Below are 11,032 nucleotides of genomic sequence, written 5' to 3' on the forward strand. Positions count from 1 at the left end.
CTGTTTTAGATTTTACAGTAGGCCTTTATATTCTAATAGTTGTTTATGAAACTTTCATTAATAACTTTATTTTCATATTGTTAATTACTGTAATTTTCTACTCTTTAAATGTAAGGTGGTGTTTTTAACAAAATAATCACCATTTTTCTCAAAACAAGAATCAACAGCCATAAATCGACTCCGCTGTCGTTATTAAAATGTATATACTTGTCCACGAGGGGCGCTCTTTCAACAAGCACTCACTCAATCTCAGAACTCAATCTGGAACAAACTCCGCTGATAGGTCGCAATCGGGCGATGACGTCAGCACGCTTGCAGCCTAGCAGCAGAAAATACGGCGTAAACAAAGCAGACAGCTACAAATCAGCTAACGTTAAGTAGCAAATGTTTTAGATTGAAATACGAGTTTTAGCTGCATTCGGCTAAACTGTAAAATGTTTCGGTGTCTTAATTTGTACGACTTTTATTTCTAATATGGTAAAAGACTCGTTTATAAACGCTAAAATTGACAAAAAGCGAGTTACCAGGGTACCGTTAATGCTAACTCCGTTAGCTTTATGTAACCGCAGATAACGGGACTTGGTTATTCTATTTCTGTAAATAGAGGAGCCATAGATTTACTTTTATGAATAACGAATGGTATCGGTTACTTGAATATCCACCACTAGCCATGTTACTCCTGGTTGACGATGATTTTGTTTATGCTGTCATGAGTTAGCTCGCAATGTAGCTAACTGAAGGTAAAGTCGATCAGCTGTTTTAACGGGGCTGAAGAGGTGGGAGGCTTCTGGCTAGATGACCACTTGACTGCAGTCATCTGGACTCGGACTGCGATGTTTAGCCTGATGGCAAACTGCTGCAACTGGCTGAAACGATGGCGAGAGCCTGCAAGGTAAATAATGAAGACAAAATCCATCATCCTTTGTTTTTAAATGAGTTTTTATAGGAGCTTTGCAACAGGTTGATCTCAGTCGAGTTTTTCAGCTGTCGTTATGATTGATTTTCCATGTGATTAAATCAGCTAGTTTTGATCTTGTTTTGGTAAGGCAAGTTTTTCAAAAGCTGTAACCTCCAGATTGGATCCACTGTACTTGGTTGATCTAGAACTTTTCTTCTAAGTGGAAAAGTTGCTCTTTAAAACAGGGATGAGCAACCTTGGTAAACTAACAACCTTGTTAATTATATTGTCGTTGCCATAGGGCCCAGTTGTTGCAAATTGTAGGATACTCTGAATTAGACAATTATTACTCAATTTTAACCAAAACGACTAAATATATACTAAATACATATATTTTTTGATGAGTATTCATCATACGGAAGTACACTTTTTCGATTCAAATGTAGCAATTTTAATAAACTTAACATGCAATAAAAAGTGAAAAGCTTTTTTTAAAGGGGGGACAGATGATTTACTGGTTACTAAAGTATAACATTCTTGCATTTATACACTTTCCTCAAATGCATTGGGCAATTCTTCATAATGAGATGATTACATCCAGTTTTATCTACTGATAAATTGTGAAGATCAGAAATGGTTACAGTTTTCATCCTATAATGCATTTATTCCTTGGACATGGTGCCATAATTGTTTAATTAGTTTACAGCTCTTCTTAAAATCTTTCATACCTGATTTTGTCATGTTATTTTCATGTTTAGTAATTCTTCCAATTGACATACATGGTACAAGGAGAAGCCCCTGTGCTGCTACTTGCCTGTCCATAGTCTCTACTAGGGGTCCACTCATTACCTATGTAGCTGATTATAATGGCACTTTTTTGATTGGCTGCTTATCTGTATCAGCATTTCATCATACCCCCTGATGTTAAAATTAATCACTTAAAAAGTGTGCTACAGTGGCTCCACTGTTAGGTGCGCCCTCAGATATTATACAATGTAAAAACCTCAAAAGTATGTAGAAAGGTTCAAACATTTTATATGAAGTACAATTTATTTGTCATTAGAGATTCATATCAGTTCCAAATATCAGCGACCAGGATAAATACTGATAATTACCCTAAAATACCAACATTGATTGACCCCAGTCTATACTGTTTGTCAGTTAAAAAATGTGTGGGACAGATTAGATCAGTCAAAGTCAACTTTCTTGACAGGTGTGGACTTAATGAGCTTCAAACAGAAAAATAACAAAAAAGCCACACTTAATCGTCATACTTAAAACATAGACATGTTTTGCCCTGCCCTAGAATCTCAACCAAATTAATGCAAAGAAGCTATTTTTTTTTACTGTTACTGTAATGATAAAGCAATTCAAGCATTAATCTCACCTTACAGTGAAGAAGATATTCTGACATGAAATGCTCCCTTTATTATATCGTAACTGATACATTTATTATGAAGTAAAAACCAGATGATTGTAGATATCTATCATGCTTTTAGCTGTTTTATTTGATGTATTTTGCATATAGAATAACAGGAAGCAATGGAATTGTCACCACACACTACGGCACCTGTAGTATGAGCGTGTTTGCATTTGTGATGCAGATGGGCCTTTGAAATACATAAAATTCAACAACAAATTCATAAAGGTTTAGAAAAGAGAGCTTTCTTCTCCTTGCTGGGTGGATTTTTCAATTTTTCTGTCTCTAAAGACACCTCCATAAGTTTTAGCTAATTGTCAAAGACACGAATGTTTGTCTTGAAATTCATTGTTGTAGAAAAGACAGCTCATCACAAGTCAATAACGAGTCAAGGATTAAGTTCGAATCCCTTTTGTTCAGATAACAATCCAAAATCCAAACACTGTTCATGAACTGTCATCAGTGACAAAGAGGGACAGAAAATAGTCACATTTAAGGAGCTGAAAAAAGCAAAATTTTGGGCATTTTTGCTTGAGAAAATGACTAATAGACTCTAATTTCCTATCAAAATAATCACCTGATTCTTTAGCTGTGATCAACTCATTAGTCCACTGCTAAGGCTCTATTTGTCACGTCTTTTTTCATCTTTTAACAAAGCAAACAGCTCATCATTTTAATGAAAAATTTCAGGTTATATTTTGCTGATTTACTGATTCTGAAATCACACTTTTTCACTTTATTTTAACCAGTCATCTCTGGTTGATAATGCTCCAGCTAACAGCACGCCTTAAACCTGCAGTCCTTTTGTCCAACGTTTCCTCCTGACTTCCTCTGGTCACAGAGCTTCTAACACACCACAGGTGTAAAACAGCAGCCCCAGCAAAATGTCATAGTGAGTCCTGACACCACGTGGTGCATGTGAGGCATCTGATCCTTTGGACTTAGTCAGAAATCCTCCCCTAATCCCACGGCCAGGTCTGTTCAGCGGGTCTCCGTCTTTCTCTCTGCTTGTTGTTTCTGTGAGGGGCTTTGTTGCAGCATGGCAGGTATGGGTTAGTGGACATGAGGCTGAAGAGTTCTTCACTTTCTCTGAGGGTTTTTATCAAACGGCTGCCCTCATGAAGGCCAGCTGGCTGCAGAGGACGGTTAGATGGATAGTGCGGTTGATGTCTTTTCGGCGCAAGTTTAAAAGTTAAGTACGAATCCTGGAGAAAAAACAGAATGTGTTTATCTTTTTACATCTCTGATTCAGTCATTTGTTTTGTTGTATGAATGTTTTTGACTCTTAGACATTTAATGCTAAAAATGATGAAACAAGCATATGATTTGCAATATCCCAGCTATAATCAATGCATAAAAAATGAGTGAAAGAGGATGTTCAAGCTACTATAATTCTCTCAATTACTTTTTTGTGAAAGAAAAGTAGCTCCAGACTCTGAAGTATGATTATGAGAGCAAAAATGTGTTAAACTTTTAACTTGTTCTTTCATATTTGCTTGTTAAATTGGGGTAAAATGCTGTCAAACCCAGTTTTTTTTTTTTAATTTCAGCTTAAACTCTGTAGAATATGACATTCATACATGAAAATTCCTTCCTAGATCATAACATTGTACTATAATATGTCTAGACTACTTAGCGTTTTGCGTGTGAAAGTCTCCCAGCTTACTGCCCAGGTGTTGGCGTGCACACTTGCAGGGATGAGTCAGCGTGCAACACCTGTCGCACGCTTTCCTTTGTATTTCTGCCAACATCTTAATGGACTTATGCCAAAAGTAGCATGTGTTTTCTCAGTGTTGAGGTTCAATTTGAATATTTAGGTTAAGAAAAGGGTTAGCTCTCAGATCCTCAGAGTGAAGACACTGCGCTGTTGTGAGGAATACTGAGTCGTTATTTAGTTTAATCTGTCTTAGTTGTCAATCAACGTAAACAACTCTGCTTGCATTGGTCATCCAGATTATAAACTGGCTTATCTGTGCCCACAGTTGGTAATGAGATCTGATGCTAATTATGCTACACCGCGTGCCTCTCATTCTAGCTCCTATGTGTTCATGTTTTCCCTCTCTTTCCCAACAGGAAGGTGACTCTGGTGATGGTGGGTCTGGATAATGCAGGAAAGACGGCCACAGTGCGAGGAATCCAAGGAGGTAAGGACCTTTTTTTAGAAGAAATCCAGAATATCAAACATGAATCAACCAAGTCATTCTGTTTGTGCGTCTTCACAGACAATCCCCAGGACGTGGCTCCCACCGTAGGTTTCTCCAAGGTCGATCTCAAGCAGGGGAAGTTTGAGGTGACTATCTTCGACCTGGGTGGCGGGAAGAGGATACGTGGAATCTGGAAGAACTACTACTCCGAGTCACATGGGGTGGTGTTCGTGGTGGACTCCAGTGATGTCCAGAGGATTCAGGAGACGAGGGAGACGATGGCAGAGGTCCTGCAGCATCCGCGCATCGCTGGGAAACCAGTGCTAGTGTGAGTGTATTTACATTTAAAGTTCAAAACACTGGACTTTTGGCGTGCCGGTAGTCGAGTGGTTAAGGCGCATGCCATATACGCAGGCGACCCGGGTTCGAATCTGGCCCGTGGCACTATTTCCTGCATGTCTCTCCCCAGTTTCCGACTCTATCCACTGTCCTATCAAATAAAGGCAAAAAAGCCAAAAATAAATCTTTAAAAAAAAACACTGGACTTTTAAGCACATTGGATTATGTGCTTCTTGGATCTTCCTCCAGACTCTGGGATCGTGATTTGCAAATTAAATCAAAACTGAATTTCATCTGTAAACAAGACTTTAGACACTAGTTCAAGATTGGCTTGACACTAAAAACGTAACAGTTGTAGTTCATCTCCTGGACTAGTCTGTGTGTGACTCCAACCTCAGTTCAGTCATTGTGAAGTTCTTTAATCTGCTTTTTTATCTGCTTTTTGTGGACCATCATCTGAAGGCTGAGCTCATCCCTGTAGTTGTGCACCTCTTCTTACCAACTTTATGTTAACTTTCCATGAATATGCTTTGATACAGCAGTGATCTTTTGTGGCTTACCCTCCTTGTGAAGGGTGTCAGTGATTGTCTTCTGGACGAAAGTCAAGTCAGCAGCCTTCTCCATGATTGCAGTTGTGTGTGCTGAACCAGAGTGAGAGAATGAAGGCTCAGGAAAACTTTGGAAGTTTGACTTTTTCCACAATATCCTAGTATTTGAAGATGGAGGATTTTTGATTATGTGAGCTCTAAGCCATAAACATCAAGATTAGAACGAAAAAGTCCAAAACCAAAAAGGGGTCACACAAGCGTTCTTCAGTGGATCTGTGCCTAGAATAAACATAGGTAGCAAATAGTCTGTGATGTGCTTTTATTTTGAAGAACATGTCTCCATCTTTTTGCTCCATCTAAACTGCTCTTTTTTTCGTTCAAATGTTTGGTTATGCTTGAAAAATTAAAGAAAATTCAGTCATGATTTGTCATTAAGGAGGTGATGAAGGGTCCTGACATTAGTCCAGTCACATTTTTGATGAATTCATGCAAAGCAGGAAGATTTTTCAGAACACAAACCACAGGTTGATGCACAGACTGTTCTGATCAAATATCCTTAATCACACTGCAGTCACATCTCTGAAAGATTTCCAAAGACTTTTTACTTGATGGAACTTTGCACCTCACAGAAATTGAGATGTGATAACTGCCCTTGGAATGACTTCAGCTTTTCTTTTCTGGAACTAGATAAAAAGATTCACAGTGGAGGGATTTCTATCCACTGTGGCAGACTCCAGTATCTCCTTTTTTCTTTCTCTCAGGCTTGCCAACAAACAGGACCAGGAGGGAGCGCTGGCCGAGGCAGACATCATTGAGAACCTGTCGTTAGAGAAGCTTGTTAACGAGAACAAGTGTCTGTGTCAGATCGTAAGTGTTCCTGCACCTGTTGTTGGACGCTGGCTGGATGGCATTAAGTGTTTGGCTTTTTCACCACAGTTGAAGCTATGTAAAGAGGAAAAAGGGCAGTTTTCTGTTTTAAAGCATGATTCTGGCTTCTTTAAATCCACAATACATCATAAACGCATGCTGTGTGTTTTAATGCGGCTTATTTGTTGTTTCTATCGCAGGAGCCATGCTCTGCCGTCCTAGGCTACGGCAAAAAGGTGGACAAGTCCATCAAGAAGGGGCTGAAGTGGCTCCTGAACAATATTGCCAAAGACTATGAGGCCATAACGGAGCGTGTGCAGAAGGACACGGCTGAGCAGCGTGCTCTGGAGGAGCAGGACAAGAAGGAGAGGGCGGAGAGGGTGCGGAGGATACGAGAGGAGAGGTAAGGACAACGATACTGCACCTAAAAAGGAGGAATCATCACTTTTCGAATGGCTACAATCTTGTCCTGTTTGTAGAGAACGGCAGGAGCGAGAAGAGGCAGAACGTGAAGGCAGGCAAATCCAGGAAGAAGAAGCTGACGATGAGAACATGCCCAGCCCCTTTCAGCCAATCAGCAACGTCATCTGTGAAGTATGTGGATGCTACTTGAACAGGCACTGGTCAACATGTTTTTAAAGCTGAAAATTTGCCAATTTTTTGGCTTTTATATCACTTTTAGAATGAAGACAGAGAAAAGGAGAGGAAAAGACAAAAAGAGCTGCAAGAGGGTCGAAGCAACAACCAGCAGATGGCAGAAATGGAACATGAAGAAGAGGATGAAGACGAGAATGAGGAGCAAGACGACACGAGACAAACGGCACAGAATGGCAGCACAGGTGAGAATTTAACCCTTGCAGTTTCAGGCGCTAAGGATCAGCTGATAAGATGACATAACAGTGCGTACTTTTGAAATATTTAAACAGTAAATTCAGCTTTCTGAAGATGTTTAAAAATTGATTCTCAGCCTGGGGATTTTTCCACGCAGCTTGTGTTTCAGCTTTGCACCATATGTGGAAACAAGTCTGAGCTCAAAGACAAATAGAAAATAAGATATTAAATCTGTTTTCCCATCTGAAAGCAAATGATTTGACTAACACCCAGAGACTGGAACAAATGTTCAAGTTTTGTCAAAAAGTGTTTAATTTAAATCCTTCTTTGTTTTTTCAGCAACGACAGGAGAGCAGGACAAGAAGAAGACGAGGAAGCTGCACCTGAAGAGGAAGCACAGAGTGGACCCTCTGAGGACGGAAGACGGGCCGATGGAGAGCCCCACGCCTCCTCCTCCACCAGGTTAGACTATGCAGCTTCACATGCATGACCCTAATCTCACATATTATCTTAAATTAGACTTCAGCCTTAATTTAAAGTCGTGTTTGAGCTGTTCAAGGACTCAACAATATATTAATTCCCTGCCGTGCAGGCTGTTATTATGATGCTGTTACAGGAAATGAATTTTACTTGCTTGTTTAGTAATGGATCCCATTCAAACAGCATTTATTTTCCTGTGATGTTACGCTAAAGGTTTGAGGCTAAAATGTTTTTATGTCTGTGTTCCAGGATAGTCAAATCTGCCAAATTTTCATTTCTCTGCTTGAGCTGATGAGCATCTACAAACATGATTATGTAAAATCCAGAGAGATGTAGGACCCTGTTTGAAGTTTAAACACATAAAATTAGGGTTGTTAAACTTTTTCTTAATTTTTAAGACTTGTAAATAAACTTAGCACAAAAAGTAAGGAAATTTGTGTTTGGTAGATTATTTCTTTGTTGTAACAACACTTCTTTGCAAGAAATTCTGCTCATGAATCACTAAAATGATCTTGAAAAGCCATACAGGGTGTCTGCAGGGCTTTAAAAGTATTAAATAAATCTATTCAGCCAAACTTGAGGCTTTTAAAAAGTACTAAAAAGTCTTAAATGCAAGACTATAAGTTGTAAATTTTGGATTGTTTAAGAACAGCCTATCAATCTAAAGACATTGTTGGCTAGTTTAAGATTAAGATTCGATCACAGATCAGATCTGTTGAAACTCTGCAAGATCTGACCTGAATTTTTCCCGTACTTATGGAGATAAACGGGAGTATCTCTGCTCCTAAAATATATATTACCTACATTTTTTGCTGATGATTAGTGGCAATCAAAGTATTTATATGTTTTATGAGGAAGTTTTGCATATTCTCCATATTTTCCTCACAGTTTTGATTATATTGGTATTGAAGTTGACTAGCCAACTGCATAAAGAAGTAATTCTTATGTAAAACATCTCTTTTGACTATAAATATGTGTATATTGTGCATGAATAGGACAGAGTTTTTATAAGAGTGCTTCATCATGACTTCTGTTGCCCCCTTTCTTTTTTTATTCCATTTATTTTGAAAGAGTAATACCAGATCCATTCTGACAGTGCGCCTTCACGTTTTTAGCCTTTTCTACATTGTTCTTGTTTCTTCTATGATTTTTTAGTGGGATGGGCCACTCCTAAAGTTTCTAGGCTGCCAAAACTCGAGCCACTCGGGGACACGAAACACTCTGGTAAAGATGCATGTAACGCCCGTTTCTTCTTCATCTCTCACTGTTTGATTCACCCCATGTCTTCCTCTGTCATAAAGCCGAATCAGTGCTCATTTTCATACTAACTCTGTCATTTTGTGTACGGACTATCACGGCATTGACTCAGTGTTTCCTCTGGACTGAGACTGAGATTTTCTTTGCCTTTTTCACCATAAAAACCAAACTGATAGCTGAAGCACCGGCTGTGAGGGAACACTGAACTCTGCCTGCCTTCACATGTGCGCCGACTGTTAATTAGCTTCCCCCCAACCCCGATCACTGTCTCTCTTCTCCTGCGTCTCACCAGGAATGAGCTTGAATGTGTTTGGACCCTTCATGGTGGCTGACATCTTAATCGACTCAAAGGCTCGTCTGTGTTTCCATGCAGCATCTCATCTCTAACACCTCTCTGCTTGTCTCCCACTTCTAATTCATGTGTTTTGATTCCAGGCTGCCACGGCTGTAGTTTGCTAACATAGCCGAACCTTTTTTTTTTCCCTCCCCGCAGAGTTTTACAAGAAGCCTCTCCCACCCGTCGCGAACAGGCCGCGGCCTAATGGCGACACTCATGACATCATTTTTTAAGCTTTTCTTGAGATTGAGCTCCTCCAATCATCTTTGTGCTTTCTGTCTAAAGTGAGCGGGGTGTAGACAGCCAGGGCAAGGAAAGTGCTGGAGCTTACAAGTGCCGAGACACTACGGACACAGAGCATCATGGGAACTGGAGTCCTGCTCGGAGCCTGACACATTTCAGTGAGAAACTTTGAACCTGCTTTGAATCAGGTTCTGTTTTCACTCTACAAAGGCACGTTTGATGCTGAACTCTGAACTGAAACTTAATTTTTTTACTTTTATCATCAGTGTTAATTTTCTGGACTCTGTGTGACTGAAACACTTTCTGTTTGTCAAATAATGTAAATATGTCCGTTATAACTTTGTCTGTCGCAGAACAACGGATTTGTACACACGCAGCCATTAAAAATGACCATATTATACTGTTTAAGTTTTATACCTTTGATTTTGTAGTGTTAAAAAAAGGTGCAAAGATATCGGAGATGCACTTGAATGTAGATTGAAACATAGACAGGTTTTAAGTGGCTTTTCACGCAGCTGAGTGCTTTAATTTTGTTATTTTTTAAAGGATAAATGCCACTTTTACAGAAGATGCAGCTTAAAAAAGAAAGTTTAAGAAACTAGTCCTCACAGGTGCATTGTGGGAATGATTTTAAAAGTCTTAAACTTCATAAAGATTGTTAATAGATCATTTAAGACATGATTGTCTCGACTGATGTAACTTGTGATTTTTAAACCCCAGAAAAGAAACTAGCTGTCATATCTGTACGTACGCCAGCAGCATCTTGTCATATTTATTGTCAAAAATGTAAAAGTTTAAAAATATATTTGTCTACAGGGCTACAGATTTTTGTACGCGTTCTGCTGTTTACACTGTGTACCTGATTTTAAAGTGATATTTCTCCCGAGGCGGGAATCAGCCTCTCCGGCGGCCCCCGAGGTCTGAGCCAGCACTGCTCTTATTCCAGCAAATTCTCACTTTTTTCCCCCGCTGCACCTCTTTTAAAATAGCTGAAGACAGCGAAAAGTTCAACTTTAAATGTACCAAAACAAATGTGGGAGAGAAAAAAGTCAAACTTGGAACACTCCATCGCCCCAATTAAGCATTGGAAGAGAAACAGTAGGACGATTCAGGAGAAAGAAAGTTTGACTACATCAACACCTGGAACAGCCGATATTGGGTCAGAGCACCTGAGAGTGTAGCAGAAGTAAACACATGAAATATCACTTTAAAACCAACATATTCCAGTCAAAATCTGCAGCACAGCACTGACTCTTCTACATGAACTCTATCTTTAAGCAAAATATTTTTTCTACCCTGTTTGAATTTTATAACCGCATAATAAAATGTTTTAAATATAACCCCCCCCATTTTTTATTTGTTCTATTTCCAAGGTACAGCCAGAAAAGAAGTGATTGCTCTGACATGTTTGGTTTCATTTTAAAGTCAGTTTCCTCTATGTTTAAGTGTACACCCACTACTTTTTTTTTTATCACTTTTGATGCTTATTTACACTGAACTTTTACCAGATGTTTCACAAATGATGCAGAAATAAGGCAAAAGTATACTCAACTTTGAAATAATAATAGTAATAATAATAATAATAATAATAATAATAAGCAAACAAGTTGGTTGGGATGCAGCCTGTAAAGTGTATTGCTTCACCTTAAAAAAATCTGATAGAGGAGA

General features: G+C 39.0%; 1 protein-coding gene across 3 annotated transcripts; it reads left to right on the forward strand.

The window, feature by feature from the left end:
- Positions 1-299: 299 nt before the first annotated feature.
- arl13b (ADP-ribosylation factor-like 13b) lies at positions 300-10,676 on the forward strand. Of its 3 annotated transcripts, none has more exons than XM_041782186.1 (10): positions 300-892; positions 4,392-4,462; positions 4,541-4,790; positions 6,111-6,216; positions 6,417-6,619; positions 6,696-6,810; positions 6,899-7,055; positions 7,387-7,509; positions 8,683-8,751; positions 9,278-10,676. In XM_041782186.1, the coding sequence occupies exons 1-10, from the start codon at positions 834-836 to the stop codon at positions 9,352-9,354; spliced, it is 1,230 nt and encodes a 409-aa protein (XP_041638120.1). In that variant the 5' UTR covers positions 300-833; the 3' UTR covers positions 9,355-10,676. The 3 variants fall into 3 exon arrangements, with proteins under 3 accessions (XP_041638120.1, XP_041638121.1, XP_041638122.1); XM_041782187.1 differs by having other exon boundaries at positions 9,407-10,676; XM_041782188.1 differs by lacking the exon at positions 8,683-8,751 and having other exon boundaries at positions 9,407-10,676.
- Positions 10,677-11,032: the final 356 nt, after the last annotated feature.

This window comes from Cheilinus undulatus, linkage group 24 (genome assembly GCF_018320785.1).
Source record: "Cheilinus undulatus linkage group 24, ASM1832078v1, whole genome shotgun sequence".
Lineage (NCBI taxonomy): Eukaryota > Metazoa > Chordata > Actinopteri > Labriformes > Labridae > Cheilinus > Cheilinus undulatus.